General features: G+C 36.6%; 1 protein-coding gene across 5 annotated transcripts in view; it reads right to left on the bottom strand.

Moving 5' to 3' along the window:
- Nucleotides 1-18,785, bottom strand: part of PHKB (phosphorylase kinase regulatory subunit beta) — a 192,499-nt gene that overhangs the window by 5,590 nt on the left and 168,124 nt on the right. For all 5 annotated transcript variants that reach the window (XM_082676232.1, XM_082676233.1, XM_082676234.1 and 2 more), the window contains 2 exons: nucleotides 7,053-7,187; nucleotides 2,493-2,622 (listed from right to left, as the gene is read on the bottom strand). In XM_082676232.1, coding sequence (XP_082532358.1) covers nucleotides 2,493-2,622; nucleotides 7,053-7,187 — 265 coding nt within the window. The remainder of the gene's footprint in view (nucleotides 1-2,492; nucleotides 2,623-7,052; nucleotides 7,188-18,785) is intronic.

The raw sequence follows: 18,785 nt of genomic DNA, 5'->3' as shown, positions 1-18,785 counted from the left end.
CCTAGATGTGTGACCTTGGAAAAACCACTTATCTGTGCTTTAGTTTCCTCATCTGTCAAACAGTAACAATAAAGTACCTAACTCAAAAGACTGTTGTGAGAATTAAAGGAGCACTTAGAAAAGTGCCTGGCACATAAAAATACTTAACATGTAGTTGTTGTTAGCAAGGAGAAAATACTAAATGTAAGTGGCCCAGGCAATTAGACAATTAAAAGAATATCTGGTAGGTATTAGCGGGGGTTGGGAAAGAAGCTAACAAAACATTGCCAGAGTCCACTGTACATGGACACAAGGCCTAGCAGAAGAAGCAGGACACGAACAGTAGAGGCCAGTTCCCCACCCACAGGAGACAGAGCTGCTCCATACAACGGTCACAGAGCATCTGGGAAAGGGCTGGAGCACCTATACTGGCGGCCGACAAGAACCACTCAACAGTTTGTTAATAGCATAAAGAATCCTTTTAAAAAGTTCTTATTCATTTTTGAAAATAAATAATAGATTCACAAAGTTCAAATTCTGAAAGGTTAAAAAGGGTTTTCAGTGAAAAGCTGCTCTGTCCCCCCAGACCACAGTTCCTTTTCCCAAAGGCAAAGACTAGAACGCTACCAATTTCTTATGGATCCTTTCAGAAATACCCTATGTACATATAAACAAAATGAGTATGGGTGTGTGTATTTAAGAATATTTTATTTTCACAGATATAGAGATCAAACTAGTAGTTGCCAGTGGGGTGAGGGAAGAGGAGAGGGGCAAGATAGGGGTAAGGGACTACGAGGTACAAACTATGCATAAAATAAATAAGCTGCAAGTATATACTATATAGCAGTGGTCCCCAAACTTTTTGGCACCAGGGACTGGTTTCATGGAAGACAATTTTTCTACAGAGCAGGGTGGGGGTGGGAGGGCATGGTTTCGGGATGATGCAAGCGCATTACATTTATTGTGAACTTTATTTCTATTATTATTACATTGTAATATATAATGAAATAATTATACAACTCACCATAATGCAGAATCAGTGGGAGCCCTGAGCTTGTTTTCACTTGCCACTGCCTGTAGGGTTTTGATATGAGTCTGCAAGCAACTGATTTATTATGGTCTCTGTGCAGTCAAACCTCTCTGCTAATGATAATCTGTATTTAGAGCCACTCCCCAGCGCTAGCATCACTGCCTCAGCTCCACCTCAGATCATCAGGCATTAGATTCTCATAAGGGGCACGCAACCTAGATCCCTCGCATGCGCAGTTCACAGCAGGGTTTGCGCTCCTATGAGAATCTAATGCTGCCACTGATCTGACAAGAGGTGCAGCTCAGGATGTAATGCGAGCGATGGGGAGTGGCTGTAAATACAGATGAAGCTTCACTTGCTCACTCGCCCGCCACTCACCTCCTGCTGTGCAGCCCACTTCCTAACAGGCCATGGACCAGTACTGGTCTGTGGCCCAGGGGTTGGGGACCCCTGCTATACAGCACAGGGAATACAGCCTATATTTTATAATAACATTAAATAGAGTATAATTTATAAAAATACTGAATCACTATGTTGTACACCTGAAACTAATATTGTAAATCAAGTATACTTCAATTAAAAAAAGAATACTTTGTATAAAGACTTTCATCAAGAATAATTTGTTTGATGTTTCAACACTATAAACAGATACACTACTCCATTTCTTGAAGGCCTAATTATTCCCTGACACCTAAATCATTGTGCATAAGCACAATGATTTAGGTGTCAGGATTAAATAAAATAATTAAATCAAAGAGGCAGGGCAGTTTATATAACTTGGGAAACCATCTAAAGGAGGGAACACTAATTCATTCGGACCAACGGTAAGTTACATCTCAATTAAATGATTGTCTAATGACCTAAAAAGTTACTGTACTTTTCACATTCAGTACAGTTCTTAACTAGTAATTTCCTTATCCACAGCATTACTAAGTCACCTTGTTTCTTAAGACTGATTTGGTTCTGTCTTTTGAATGTATGTTTTCCTGTTTGTGAGGTCCCCCAGCACTGGCCCATTACAGTTGGTGGTGAAGGAATACCACCACTCAGTAATGTCAATATAAGAAACCCTAAATTCACTAATAAGCAAACAAAGGAAGGATAGATTGCTTGGCAAAAGGTTTGACCATACGGTGTCTTTAAACTGAGAACTTCCTTGAAACATCTGAAATATGATAAAACAAAATTTTTTTTTTATTGAATACAACTTTCAAGCAAAATATCCATTTGTAAAACAAGGCTTTTTTATAGAGGAACACTAAAATTGAAAAATAAAAGGAACTCAGATTGGGAAAAAATATTTCCAATCCAATTGACCAGACTTATTTTCTCCCTTCAGGTATCTGGATACCCCTACTTTAAATACTCTTAGAAAATGGAATAAGTAGAAAAGTTATTTTCAAAGCAGAGAAGGAAAGAACTCTCTGCTCCTTGAGGTCCCTTTAGAAGTCCCTTTACTGACACAAACAGAGTGGGGCTGTACCTGGGGCAAATGCCTTCCAGCTACAATGATTCCATTGGGTGTGCGCTCCAGGATCTGCCACACTCGGTCATAGAACCCAGGGGGAGTTCTATTCAAAGACCCATCGATCTGACGCCTGTTCAGCCAACATCTGTAGACCAAAAGAAAATGCCTCAGTGTTGAAAAACAAGTTTGTTCTGGCAGAAAGCAGGGCTTTTATATGGATTAACTGTTCCAATAGAGTGAGCAAGAAAAGCCAAATTCCATCAATGATGCTTATCTACCATGTGTTACAGAGGTTACTAAATATTTCAAAGTGAAAACAGAGCTTGCAGGAAAGGAAAAAACCCCCAAGATTTAAAGAAATTTAACAAGCAAAATGTTATTCTCTAGTAAGTTACTTACAACTCACTATGTGATTAAATGACTTTCTAACATAAAAAGCAGCTCAATGTAAAAACACAGCAGCAGTCATTTTCAAAATTAGTTCATGTGGTCCTCACATACAATAAAATGTAAGCTCCATGAAGACATGGGCATTGTATTGATATATATAGCTTGATCATTCCTATACACTTCTCCAAGAAAGGTGCTTAATAAACACCTGATAAGTGGGTGAATGCTCAAAAAAGCATGATGTATCTAATGAAATTACCTTATTTTAAACCTTATGTGTCAATTTAAACCTTATATTTAGTTTTAAACCTTAATTTAAATATGGCCAAAGTACCAGTGCTGAAGAATCAGTTACCAAATTTTACATGTCATAATAATCGACATGTAAGAGTCAAAATTCTAGATCTATTATTTGCATGGATAAAGTATTAAACCTTAAAGATATAATAGTTATTTCAATCACAAACTGCTAAAGATGCAGAATTTGCATAATCTGAAAAGAACACACAAATGACATAGTAGTATATTCTTACAAAAGCTGAAGATAGTAACAAATATAAACTTTTTATACTTGGTATTAAAACAGGCTGCAGAGTAAAATGTGTCATCAACCACAAGGTGGGAATGTAATGACCAACAGTATTTCTAGGTGTGAAAATAGCTATGCATGATACAGTAAACATAAAAAGACATTTTTGTTCTGGTGAAAGAGGACCAATGAAATTATATCACTACATAAGTGAGGAGGCACTTTTTTGGACATACAGCTTCTTTTGGTAGACCCACACTTGTGTGGCTGGGTTCAGTGCTATGCTAAAGAGAAAAAGCCAAAGGAGTTCCTTCATGATGTTTTATTTTGGAAAATGGGTGTGCAAACTGAATATCCTATATTCTGCATTTGATTTTTCCCCTTATTTCCTTTGTTTGGCAACAACAAAAGAGATGTTTTCCGAGTTCTATGAAGTCATGGTTAATACTATAAAAAGGAGATGTTTGCTTAGAACAACATAAAAGGTAGAAATGTGTGAATACTCACAGAGGAGGAATTATTTTAGAAGAATTCTCTTATTTTTACTTTTTTGGCTTCTTATTTTGAAAAAAATTAGACTTACAGAAAAGTAAAAAAAAAAATTAATGAAGTTCCTCTTTACTCAACTTCCTCTACTTCTGTCATCTTACATGACAAATAGCACAACTATTCGAAACCAGGAAATAAACTACTAATCTATGGGCCTTATTCAAATTTTGCCAATTTCACCACAAATATCCTTGTTTTGTGCCTGGATCCCATCCAGGACCCCACACTGCATTTAGTTTCCAGGTCTCTTTAGGCTCCTCTACTCTGTGACAGTTCCTCAATCTTCATCTTTCACGACTTAGACATTTTAGAAATGTCAGTTATTTTGTAGAATGTACCTCAATTTAGGTTCGTCTGACGTTTTCTCATGATAAGACTTAGGTTATGCATTTTTCACAGGAATACCCAGAAATAGTTGTACCCTTCTCAGCACATCATATCAGGGGGTATGTGATGTTGATGTATCTTATTAATGGTGATGTTAACCTTGATCATTTAGTTAAGGTGGAGTCTGCTGGGTTGCTGCACTGTCAAGTTACAATTTTTCCTTTTACAATTAAAAAGTATCTTGAATGGAAATACTTTGAAATTATGCAAATTTTCCATTTCTCATCATACTTCTACCCACTAAATTTAGTGGTTCTTGCCTGCAATAGTTATTACTCTTGTATTTGCCTAATGGTGATTTTTTTATTTCCATCATTCCATCTATACTTATTAATTGGAATTCCATTGTAATACAAGTCCCTTCTCTCCCATTTATCTACTTATATCAGCATGGACTCATGGATATTTATTCTACCAGATGTAATCCAATAGTATCATTATTTATTTTCTTGCTCAAATTGTTCCAGCTTTGGCCATTGAGTCTTCTTCACATTGTCTCCAGCATCCTTCTAACACACCTCTATAATTTTTTGGAGCATTTTCTTACTTTCTGGTACCACAAGATGCTCCAGGTTCATCTTGTACTTTTCTTGCCCCAGCCCTGGAATCAACCATTTCTCCAAGGAACTCTGGTTCCTTTATTAGAAAGTGGTATTTGGAAATCAATATCTGGGCACTAGGTTTGCTCATTGCTATTGGGGTTTCATTGCTTCTAGGTTCTTTCAGTGGACAATTAGAAAAGATATGGATGTATGCTCGCATATACACATCCACATTTATTGCTGTATCTATTTCTGTATCTATACATCTGTGTAAAAATCATGAATTCATACTGATATTCCCAATTCCAGCCCAAAACCACAGGGTATATTCTAGCCACTCCTCTTTCCTTATTTGTAACTACATTTTCCAGCTTCTCAGTTGTCTTTTGGCATTGTCTATTTTTTCACCATGAAAAATGTTGCTTTTAATTTTTATATAGTCTTAATAATCTTTTACTGCCCCTGGGTTTGAATCATAGTTAGAAAGTCTTTCCCATACCAAGGTTACAAAGGAATTTACCCATGTTTTCTTTTTTTTTGAATTTATTTTTTTATATTTATTCCATTTTATTTTTTTGGGCTGCGTTGAGTCTTTGTTGCTATGCACGGGCTTTCTCTAGTTGCAGTGAGCTGGGGCTACTCTCTGTTGTGGTGTGCGGGCTTCTCATTGCAGTGGCTTCTCTTGTTGCGGAGCACAGGCTCTAGGCATGTGGGCTTCAGTAGTTGCAGCACACGTGCTCAATAGTTGTGGCTTGCAGGCTCTAGAGTGCAGGCTCAGTAGTTGTGGCACAGGGGCTTAGTTGTTCTGTGGCATGAGGGATCTTCCTGGACCAGGGCTTGAACCTGTGTCTCCTGCATTGGGAGATGGATTCTTAACCACTGTGCCACCAGGGAAGTCCCAACCTATGTCTTCTTTTAGCACTAGTATGGTTTCATTTTTTTTTTTTAACGTTTAGATCACTAATCTGTTTGGAGTTTATTCTCAAGTACAGTATAAAGTATGAATTTTATTTTATCTTTTCCAAATGGCTATCCAGTTGTCCCATCACTATTTATTTAAAAAGTCCATCCTTGACCCAATGATTTTGAGATGTCATACATGAAATTATCATACATGAAATTTCCATAAGTTCTTGGGGGGTCTATTTCTGGACTTTTTATTCTGTTCAACTGTTCTATTTTTCTGTTCATGTACCAGCATCACGTTATTTTAATTATAAAGACTTTTAAATATTTTTACTGTCTCTCTTAGGGCAAGTCTTTGTTTTATGTTTTTCTGGTTATTCTTGCATGTTTGTTTTTCCACAGGAAGTTTAGTATTAACTGGTCTAACTCCATAAAACAGCTTGTTGGAATTTTATTGGAATTTCATTAAACTTGTAAACAGACATCTTTAAAATGTTGAATTTTCCTGTCTAAGAACAAGGATGCTCTTCCATTTGTTCAAATATACTTTTGCAGAAGACTTCTTCTCTAGGTATTTCTAGGCATATAACTATACCTTGGAAAGTACCAGGTACACAGATAGTGCTCAATAAATGCTTGCTTAAATAATTTTATTAAAGCACTTTCTGTAATAAAGATAACTCTTCAATTTAATGCAATCCAAAGTATTTGTTTTGTTTTTATTCTAAGGTTAGCACAAGTTAAGTCTAAGACAAGTTTTACCTGAATAAGTTTACAGTCTACTTAGAGAGACAGAGTTACAGGCAAGATATTTAAGTAACATTACCAAATCCAAACTTTTATGCCAAAATGTTGGGAGGAATTGACCAAAGTGGAATGAAGTGTTACATTCTGCATAGAATAATAAAGATTAAGAAACATTTACAATCTATACCCGAAAAAAGTATAAAATTCAAATCAACACAAAATCACAACTGAAGACAATTTTTTTTTTTTTTTTTTTTTTTTGCGGTACGCGGGCCTCTCACTGTTGTGGCCTCTCCCGTTGCGGAGCACAGGCTCCGGACGCGCAGGCTCAGCGGCCATGGCTCACGGGCCCAGCCGCTCCACGGCATGTGGGATCTTCCCCGACCGGGGCATGAACCCGTATCCCCTGCATCGGCAGGCGGACTCTCAACCACTGCGCCACCAGGGAAGCCCTGAAGACAATTTTAATTAGTATCTCTAGGTATGCTGCCCATCTACTGGTCTTTGATAAAGGACCCTCATTACCTTCCATTCCTTTGAGGCTGCAGAATATCCAACAGAAGCTGTTTCACTTCAGTAGGTGACAACTGATATAAGTCTCTGGCTGGCTTGTTTCCACCACGGATCTGTAGTTCATACTTCATAGCATGGATGATCCACCTGAAACAAAACAGGGAAAGCATGAATCAATAACTCTTGAAATAAAATCACCTTGTGCTTCTTTTGGCAATGCCCTTAACAGCACTGACCCATCCAAAGAGGAATGAAGAAAAGGCCATTTGAATTTCCTGAACTGCTGATATAATTACTTCCATCAAGATTATGTGACATGATCAGCCTCTTAAAAATGAGCCCTGCTTGTGCATATGTGGATAGGTAGTAAAACATGAAAACAGACAGATACTGGGGCTTCCCTGGTGGCGCAGTGGTTGAGAACCTGCCTGCCAATGCAGGGAACACGGGTTCGAGCCCTGGTCTGGGAAGATCCCACATGCCGCGGGGCAACTGGGCCCGTGGGCCACGGCTACTGAGCCTGCGCGTCTGGAGCCTGTGCTCCGCAACAAGAGAGGCCGAGACAGTGAGGGGCCCACGCACCGCGATGAAGAGTGGCCCCCGCTCGCCGCAACTAGACGACCCAACACAGCCAAAAATAAATAAATAAATTTATAAAAAAAGAAAATAGACAGATACTTAGGTTCTTACCAAATGAGATTGATAAGTAGTGGCTGCCACACTACTATTTTCTTAATACTAGATATATGAAAAAAACAAATAGGATAAAAATAAATCATTTTAAGAAATGGGCTGAGATATGCTATTACATACACATTCCTTTCCCAGGAAGGACAAGTATTTTTTACCTACTTCATTTATTTTGTAGTCATTAATTGGAAGGGACAGAGGAGAAATACCTGCCTTTGAAATACAGGCACACAGTTAGTTATAACTTAATTATACTAGTATATCAGAGAACATACTTTAATCAGTAGATTTCAGAAGAATCTATTCTTTAATAGATATTTAAATGCTGTTCATAAAACACATTTGTATTACAGAAAGAGCTTTAATGTGATTATTTAGGAAAGCATTTATTGAGTACTATTTGTGTGCCTGGTAGTTATGTGTCTAGAAATGCCTAAAATATTTCATTATTTTATGTGTAAATAATTTTATTATTTAACTTGAGAAGCTTTTAGTAAGTATTTTTACAGTTTCATCTCATTTCATTTATTGTATTCTGAGGAAAGAACTCGGATAAACTAGTTATGCAAACCAAAGAAAACTCAGGAAATAATACTATGCCTTAGGGAACCAGAACTCTACAGACCATTAGGAAAAGCTAGGGAATTAGTTTTACACAGCAGATTCCTGTGCTTTATCCTTAAATCCTTTGGTGAACACTGAATAACAAACAGAGACAGAGAACTCCAAAGAACATGTCTTCATTCACCCAGGCTTTGTCTCCCAAAGGGGGTACTGTGTAGCCAGCCCACAGGTAGAAACATCTAGTTACAGCAACAAAGATTTAAAGTGGCGAAGTTACTGTGCCCAAATATTTCAATATCTTTCTCTTATACACTTCTTTGAAAGACTGCCTACAGGTTATTGCAGGTACAGAGATGAAAATGTTAGGTGGAAATAATCAAAAGATTCAAGTCCTTCTTTCTGCCAAGGTTGGTTTGCAAAACAACAGTGATGCATCCTCATGGAATGACTTTACTCTCTCTCAATGGAAAAAATGGTAAGAAAAATGGTAACCGTTTCCAGTTGAGCAGGAAGTAATATCAACCAAGCATATCACCCTGCCCACTGGGCCAGGCCATAAGCCACAAGGCAGTGTGTCTCCTGTGACTGCTCCAATCCCTCTGATAAGGCAACTCTCAGCTCTTTTTCCTATCCTCTTCACTATTCTTTGTTGTTGCCATTTCTGGAAGTTAGGAATTTAACTAGTCTGCCAGTCAAATGCAGACTATGTTGCATGACACTGAGATAGATTATAAAGGCATGAGAGATACACAAGGATAGAACATAATAATTTAAAAAATATATAACATTACTATTACTACTGATAGTACATGACAAATATTTAATACTTGCTCTTTGGTAAGAACACTAAAGATGACAAGGTATCTACAAACAACAAACTACATGTTCGTGAATTTTCTGATATGTGCAACAACAGAATATGTAACGGAGTTAAGATGCATAATTTGCACTTCTCTAATCAGCTGAAAAGCAAAACTGGACTAAACCTGTATTATTGCCAAAGACTAGAATTTATTTACTTGTTCATCTTCATTATTATGAACTACATTTAATCAAAATGTTATACAAGCATAAAAGTCACAAGGATATAGTTACTAGTTACTCTGGATGTTTTGATGTTAAAGTTGCTTATGAAATTAGTTCTTTTAAAAATTTATTTTATTGGAGTATAATTGCTTTACAATGTTGTGTTCATTTCTCCTGTACAATGATACGTGAATCAGCTATATGTATACCTATATCTCCTCCCTCTTGGGCCTCCCTCCCCCACCCCATCCCACCCATCTAGGTTGTCACAGAGCACTGAGCTGAGCTCCCTGTGCTATACAGCAGGTTCCCACTAGATATCTATTTTACACATGGTAGTGTATTTATGTCAAACCTAATTAGTTGTTACAGCAACATTTCAGTTATAATAAACTGCTCCATGGACTCTCTTTAAAATATAAAAATTCTATTTTTAATTTTATAGGTTGGACAAAATTGTTTTCTATTTATTATTTTATTTCTTTATTTAACATTTAAAATTTACATTTGAGGCAGCTTAGTATAATAGAAGGAACATCAAATTGAAAATCTAAAGACCAGCCTTTTGGTGTCCCCAAACAACTTAATGTCATGAAAAGAAAAATGGGGTAAAGGGGTACTGTTCTAGATTAAAAGTGACTTAAGAGATATAGCAACTAATGCCATGTGTGGGCCTTCTTTGGGACCCTGGTATTTTTAAAACAAAGTCATTTTGGGGACAACTAGAGAAATATGAATAAAAACAGTGTACCAGGTAATATTAAGGAATTATTGCTAACTTTGTTGGGTGTGATAATGGTACTGTGTTTATTAAGAAAATGTCCTTTTTCTTACTTTAGATATATACTTACTAAAATATTGAGGGGTAAACGTCAAAATGTCATTTGGCTGTAAATTTCCTTTATAATTTACAGCCAAAACAAAGTAAAGCAAATATAGTAAATATAAATTACTAACAATTGCTTTTAAATTGCATTTAAATAATGGGTATATAGGAATTTACAAAACTATTCTGTTATTACACATTTAAATATTTTCTTAGTGAAAAGAAAAAACAATGAAGACAGACCTGGATACCAATTCTGTCACTTACCAACTGAACCCCATTTCCAAGTTATTTTTCAAATGGGAATACTGTATTACTATTACTTGTTCAGCTCATTTTATGAAATTATTTTGAGGAATAAGTAAGACAATGTTATGTTAAAACTGTTAAAATGCTTTTGAAATTATAGAGTTCAATTTTTATGTTCAATTGTTATGTTCAAATTATGTTAGCAAACTCCTTTTATTTGACTTCTCAAACTCAGGTTGGAAGAAGTGCCTCATTGATTTCACTTCAGGAGGTGTCCTCTTCTAAAATAAGTAACTAAATTTTTTAAAACACTTACTTTTTAAGGTCCTCCCAAAACTTGAGTTATTAAAAGTAAACATTATCTATCACATTTACCTTTTAAAACCTTCAGTACCATAAACAAAGATAGTTGGAGATCTAAAAATTTCCCCTCTGGCTTCTATTTACAAAATCTCAGCAGTTCTGTGAGCAAATTATAGAAAACATTGTACTCAGCAGCCACCAAAGAAAGAAGATGACTTTTTTAAAAAAATAAATTTATTTATGGCTGTGTTGGGTCTTTGTTGCTGCATGTGGGCTTTCTCTAGTTGAGGCGAGCGAGGGCTACTCTTTGTTGCGGAGCATGGGCTCTAGGCGCACAGGCTTCAGTAGTTGTGGCACGTGGGCTCAGTAGTTGTGGCTGGCGGGCTAGAGCGCAGGCTCAGCAGTTGTGGCACATGGGCTTAGTTGCTTCGCGGCATGTGGGATCTTCCCGGACCAGGGATCAAACTTGTGGCCCCTGCACTGGCAGGCAGATTCTTAACCACAGAGCCACCAAGGAAGTCCCAGAAGGTTCATTTGAGCACAAATGAATCTAACTTATTTGCCAGATTGTTAAAAATACATTATTCATTCAAAAATATTGGCCAAGTTAATCTGTTTAGCTTGGAATTCTTCAAAAGACTACAACAGAAACAGCCAAATAGCCTTATATATGAACAGACACTTAGAGAAAGTAAATAACCAAGTGAGTCACACAGTTTAGAAAATCAAAGACATTTTAATCCATTTTTAGAACTACTAATACAAAAGAGCATTAATTCCTTTGCATGGGAAAATCTGGCTTCTTACCCTCATTCCTGCTGACAAAGTCACCAAACCTGATTTGACAATTCCAATGTAAAAGCACTTAATGCAAAATGGGGAAAGCAAGCAAGCAAGCAACTGTGGAAGGTCAAAAGAATGAAGGTTATTCTTGGACCAGATCCTTATAAATTCAGTCTGCCTAAAGAACCAGCGACATGCTCTATTTGACAACAAGCAAATGAGAGAGAGGCAGATGCACACTACTGACCAGATCAACCTTCAAATGTAGCATGGTCTGACTTGACAATGAATTCCTCCACAATGCTGGAAAAATGTGAAGAGGTGGCCTAGTATTCCTATACAGTCCTGGGAATAAGTTTATCCTTCTAAAAACTCTCTTAATGTGAGGTTGGTTAGCATGTTGTGTATGTATTGGCATTTTCCTTTCCAACCTGCCCCAATTAAGGAGTGAAATATAAAATAAGGTACATGGAAACCTGACATCACTGGTAAATCAGAACAGCTGACATTTTCTGAAAAAATGTTATAAAGAATAGCACTGATCCACAGCAAGAAACAATTTTTAAAATAATCATTTTGAGGTTATTTCAAGATACTAAGAAGTATTTGCCAAGTTTACTATTAAACACGTGAACAAATAACTGTGCAAACATTTTACTAAGCTATATGACAGGAGATGAAAAGTTGCAAGAAGGGACTGTTCTGCTTGATTCCTATTAATACAAAGAGGGAGACAATTTGATGAGGCAAAGTGAGCTTCCTGTTTGGTAACTGGAGAGAAATCACTCACCCACTCTACCTCTGATCTAATCATAACAGAATAGAGGTAGAACTCCATCATCTCACTTCTTTACCTCGTATCAAATGGCAAAAGCAAAGTACTATGAATGAGTATCAAACCAGGCTAATGAACTCAGAGCTGCAATTATATCCTTTTTCCTTTACTGCACAAGCAATGTTATGGTCTGGTACCTATGACACCAAAGGACTTCTCTTAAGCACTGGATGTGTGATCCACAGATGCAGCTGTGGGCATTGGAAGACAAGACATGCATGGATCATAATGGCTTACAGAGGATGTCCTGGCAGTATGAAAAGCAGGGATGAAAAAGACTTGATAACATATATGCTCAGGGGTTGTCTCCTGAATAATAGACCTAGAACAGAAAGCAGTTGATTGGAGGTCTTTACAGTAATGGGCCTGTCAGGAACTTAATCTATTTCAACATGAAAGCTGGAGCACAAATCAATAATGAGACAGCAAATCAAATCATTATCACACTAGAATACCATTCCTGTGAGCAGGTTAATTTTGTTCACTGGAGTGCCTGATAGCAGTAATGTTGAAGAAATTGCATTGGCAGGATTAACCTTGGGAAAAAGAGAAAAGAAACATGGTGGTATTGGTTTAAAGCAATTGAGGCAGTGGGTGATGTAAATAAATAAAATTTAAAAATCCAAAAACCTCAGAGAGAGAGGTTAAAACAGAGAGATACAAGCATACATAGTGCAGGAGAATTATGTGTAAGATGTACCATGACTCAGACAAATGTTCTTATTTTTTATGTCCATTCAGCCTAATGAATGTTAGCATTTCAGGAGGAATATGGTGTTAAAAGCTGGCTAAACTATCAATCTCTTTAAGCATAATCAACATTTGAAAGATAGAAACAACAGTAAAAAGTCAGATATGAATGAGTCTGAAATACTTTAATTAACCTGTAAGGAAATTAAAAAAATGTTTTCTATAAATCCCTTCCCTTCTTTCTTTTAAAATCATGCTACAAACACAAACGGGTGACTTAGAAGAGCAAGAAACTCAACAATTTATAAGAAATTTGACACTCAAGGACTCTATAAATGAATAATTTGCTCTTAAGCAAGGTTTTAAGCAAAACCTTCCAGGGACTAATTCCAGGTAAATTTTGTAAAGATACATAAATAGAGTATGTGTTTGCTGCTAGCAGTAAATGCAAGGAAGCTGTTCATTTAAGGAGCTGAGGTCTGAGTAAAATTTATTTAAAATAAGTTCCAATAAAAATATATTAAAAAGATACAAAATTATCTTTTTTCTTTTCAGAAGGGCACTATCACAAGCCTCACAGACAGGATAACTGCAGTTCTCTGAGGTTGTTAGATATCCCTTGAGTAGAGACAGGGTTCCAAAACCTTTCTGTTAATATGGTGGAGGAGCACCACGGGCAGGCACAGGAGAATATTTTTTTAAATTTTTATTTAATTAATTTATTTATTTGGCTGTGTTGGGTCTTTGTTGCCGCACGTGGGCTTTCTCTAGTAGCAGTGAGTGGGCGCTACTCTTCGTTGTGGTGCGCAGGCTTCTCATTGCGGTGGCTTCTCTTGTGGAGCCTGGGCTCTAGGTGCGCGGGCTTCAGTAGTTGTGGCTCGCAGGCTCTAGAGCGCAGGCTCAGTAGTTGTGGCACACGGGCTCTAGAGCGCAGGCTCAGTAGTTGTGGCACATGGGCTCAGTTGCTCCGCGGCATGTGGGATCCTCCCGGACCAGGGCTCAAACCCATGTACCCTGCATTGGCAGGTGGATTCTTAACCACTGCGCCACCACGGAAGTCCCCACAGTACAATTTTTCAGAGTCTGCCATGTGCTTCATGAGGTCCCACCAGATGATGGTGGGGTAAGACCATGTCAGATGGCAGCAGAGAATCCAAAAGGGATTTTGAGTTTCATTTTATGAAATGCTTGGGATCATCCCACTGGGCCTTGAAGGAGAATCAACTATGGTGGAAAGGGATACCTCGAGGGTGAACATCTCTTGTGGGAGCAGAGGGTCTTTGCAAACCTAGGACTGGAAGACAAGGGTGAGTATGTGTGTGTTTGTTGGAGGGGGTGGGTGGGGCATGGGATCCTCCTCCTTGGGATTTGTAGTCTGCAGAAAGAAAGCCCCAGAGGTACTTGCTCTCCAAATGCCACAAGATAGAGGACCTCAAATTACCAAATGTCACAGCAATACTGTTTAAGTTTTATCCTTTGCAAAAGACCTTCACATTCCTTACCCAGAACCGCCACAAACCAATGAAGAAGCCAAAGCAGGGACAGCCTCCCTATTTTATATATATGAGAGCTGGAAGAGGGATGGAGAAGCATGAACTCTGGAGTCATTCACCCTAGGTTCAAATCATGGTTCTTAGTATTGTGACCAAGTGCAAGTTACTTAACTTCACTGAATTTTCATAGTATCTTAATATATCTCTTGCACTGTACAAGGGGCTAACCTAGAATTAGTTCCAAATCATCCCTATTTTCTTGGTCTCATGATGAATAAAGGGGGCAAAATCTTATTTTTTATGTTTGTTAATTTGTAACTGTTCAGCCTCCTTGGTGTGTCTTGTACTGTACAATACTAAATAGTACTGATCCTAGATTGGAGGACTGACAAACTAAAGACAAAAACCATCAGGAGACAATGCACATCATAGCTGCTACATGAATACTTGAATGTAAAATGGGTCATAGGCTGAAATCATGTAGAAGGTACCATAAAGGTCATAAGGTTTTAGAAACAAACAGTAAGGCCTGTCTCCCTTAAAAGAGAGCAACACTATACATAAGTGAAAACATGCACAAAGTATTTAAGATTGAAGAACAAGAACTTTGGAGTCAGGCAGTCCTGGGTATAAATCCCAGTTCTTTCACTTACTGATTTAAGTTACCTAAGCTCTCTGAATCTCAAGTTGTTTACTTTAAAATGGGGGTCCTAGTGACTACCTCAAAGTTGTATGGATTAAATCAGATAATATATATGAAGTATTTTTAGCATACTGTCTAGCATATAATAGGTGTGCAATAAATAACATATGGTTATGGAGATGGAGGAGGAAAGGAGGATGAAACCGTTCATCAGAGTAAACTTTTGAGTGCAAAAACAACATGTTACTCACATATGTATCCCCTTAGATCCTTACAGGGAATGCTGATTAGAGAAGTACCATTATAAGGTAATTTGTACCATGCCCTGATATGATTAACTGCACCATTCCATTAATAAGTGGAGAAAGTGCTACATCCTTCTATTCTCTATATGTATGATTAAATTTTCATATAAACAAGGCCCTGTTTAACTTTGTCATTTCCCGAAGGACATGACTTGTACAAACCAAGCGCATTTATCAAAATTAAAAGAGTCTTTTATTTCTCTGAGTAGAGAGCCATGCTTTTATTTTTCCTAAATTCCCCATCACTAGCTCAAGGCAAACTACCTGAATCTACTTATAACCTATATATTAAACAATCTGTCAAATTTTATTGAACATCTCTTGTGGGCTAGAACACAATACAGATAGGAAGAGAAGATCTGGTTTCTATCCTGAGCAGACGTAAATTTCTTAAATAAATTACTTCTTATTTAAAAAAAAAAAAAAAAGACTCCGGGACTTCCCTAGTGGCACAGTGGTTAAGAATCTGCCTGCCAATGCAGGGGACACGGGTTTGATCCCTGGTCTGGGAAGATCCCACATGCCGCAGAGCAACTAGGCCCACGTGCCACAAATACTGAGCCTGCACTCTAGAGCCCGCAAGCCAAGCTACGGAAGCCCGTGCACCTAGAGCCCGTGCACTGCAATGAAGAGTAGCCCCCACTCGCCACAAGTAGAGAAAGCCCACGCACAGCAACAAAGACCCAACACAGCCAAAAGTAAATTTTAAAAATATAAATAAATTAAAAAAAAATCAGACTCCTTCCCAACTGACAATGTCCCAGTGTTTAGAGCTGACCCTGTGAGTCCAGCATATGGGGGAAATACATATAATAAGTTGGGCAGGGACAATGTTAATACCCACAATGGGAATATAATGCCTCGATTAATTCCAGGATGAGTTTCAGGACAGTGAATAAAGTTTCCCGGCAAATTTCTCCATTAGGAGGCTTTTTTCTATCATTAGATTTTTTCTATCATTAGATACTAAGTCAGATGCTCTGTCCTGACATTTTTATTTCGGGTGACAGTTTGAGAAAAAAAGAGTATTTTATTTCTCACAGAAGGCACTGAACATATAGAATAGCAGATACAAAAACAGGAAGAAAACTATTTTTAGAATAAACTAAACATACTTCATTCCCATGCAGAGAAAGAAGCTTCAGGTCAGATGGATTCAAGGAAGAAAATTACATTGGATTTTTGAGAGAACATAAATTAGCCTAAAATGCTGAATAAGCAGTAAAGGAAAATCTACTTAGAGGCTGAAAAACACAGCATTGTAAAATCCTGGGGAACAGTTAACTTTTACTTTAAGCCTTTGCTTAAGTCACCGTAAGGATGACTATCACTTAAAGAGTCCCCTGAATAGAACATTTACTACAAATAATATGATTTGGAAGAGTTATAACCTATACTTCTTAGTCAGCCTCAGAGAAATGCCTGAATCTGTGACAACAGAGTACTTTTAATACCTGTATGGATACAAAGAATCACACCTCTTTTCATTTAGAGACAACTCACATGAAAGACCCATTTCTGCATCCTCATATATAGTCAAGAATTAGAGCTGAAAATTTTAGAGCTAACAGAGACCGAAAAATCAGGATATGATTCACAGTTCTTATAATTGATTTGGAATACATCCTAATATTTGAAAGGAATTATTTTAAGGGATGAAAACGAAGGTCAAGTTCTATGCAGAGTGAGTTCATTTCTCAATCAAAAGAAAGAGGAGATAAAGAATGGGAAGCGTACCTGAAATATACTCTAACTAAAATCAGGTAAACAGTTTAAAAACTAATAACCTCAACTAAAAAAATTTAAGTAAAACTGAAAAACATAACTTACAAAGTAGAAATCTCCCAGAGAAAATAATTGACACCGATTTTATGTATATTTTTCCACATATATATTATACATATATATATATATATATACAGTATTATTGTTCTTTTATAAAAAATAGAACAATATATTTGCAACTTTTTTTTTTACTTAATTTATCTTGGACATTTATAAATATCAGTATATTGACTCTATCTTGTTACTTGTAATGGCTGCACAGCATTTTATTGTATGGCCCACTATTTCAAACAAGCATGAAATGAAGACTGCTGTTAAAGTATATCTAAATTCCTAGAATGAGAATTGTTGAAACGAGAGGCATTCAGATACTTCCAATAAGCAACTAGTTTTTAATGTAATTTTTTGAAGGAAAAAATGGGTAATCATTTTACATAAAGTGCTTCATACTCACATGCAAAATTAAAACAAAGAAATGAAAGGGAAAATGAAATCAATCCAGCAATAGAAGAAAGGAAAAAAAAAAAAAAAAGAAACAACAAGAAAGCATGGTAACTAAAAAACAAAATATAATGGTAGAAATAAGTCAAAATATAAATGAAATGGCACAAATATCACATATATTTCTATTAAAAGATAATCAGACTGGATTAAAAGTAAATATGGCATGAATGTTAAATATAAAAGACATATCTATACAAAATGAAAAAAGAACATTGAAGGTAAAGGAATGGAAGAGAGTATACCAAGCTAATAAAAACAAAAACAGAAAGCAGGCATGGCAGTAATATTAGACACAAATAATTCATTTGTTATATTTCATGCATTGTAATGGGACCATGGTTATGCTTCTAAAAAGTCCTTATGTCTTAGAGATACACACTGAAGTATTTACAGATTAAATGATATGATGGATTTGCTTTAAATCTAGACGGGAGTGTGGGTGAGGTAGGTAGTGGGGGGGTATGAGTGAAATAAGATTGGCCATATGATGATATTGTTGAAGCTGAGTAATAGTATGGGCTTTATTATACTATTTTCTATACTTTTGTAGATGCTTGAAATTAAAAATAATTTTTTAAAAATAATTCAATTACAAAATAAATGACACAAGGAAAGATTCATTGTTAAAACATGGCAACATGGACAAAAACAAAGCTTTAAAATATATAAAGCAAAACGGATAAAAATGCAAGGAGAGATTGACAAATTCATAATCAGGAGAACATTTTACAATTTATCAGCAATCGAAAGTCAAGTAGGACAGAAATAGTAAAGATATTGATGATCTAATTATACAACTAGCAAGCTAAACACTTATTCACACTCACACACATTCACAGGTATTTGCGCCTGACAGGCTACATAGTCTTTTCAAACACTTGATCATCCCCCAAATTGGCCACATATTAGGTTACTCTATATGCTCAAGTATTGTTTTTTGTTGACTTTTTTACAATTAGAACATATTCACATGATACCTGCATTCAATACAATCAAAAATATGTTTAAAAAAATGAAAAGACTCATTTGTACTTTACTCGGTTGTGGCA

This window comes from Grampus griseus (assembly GCF_964374135.1).
Source record: "Grampus griseus genome assembly, chromosome: 19".
Lineage (NCBI taxonomy): Eukaryota > Metazoa > Chordata > Mammalia > Artiodactyla > Delphinidae > Grampus > Grampus griseus.
The sequence above is the reverse complement of the archived record's forward strand: the minus strand, read 5'-3'. Positions and strand labels throughout refer to the sequence as shown.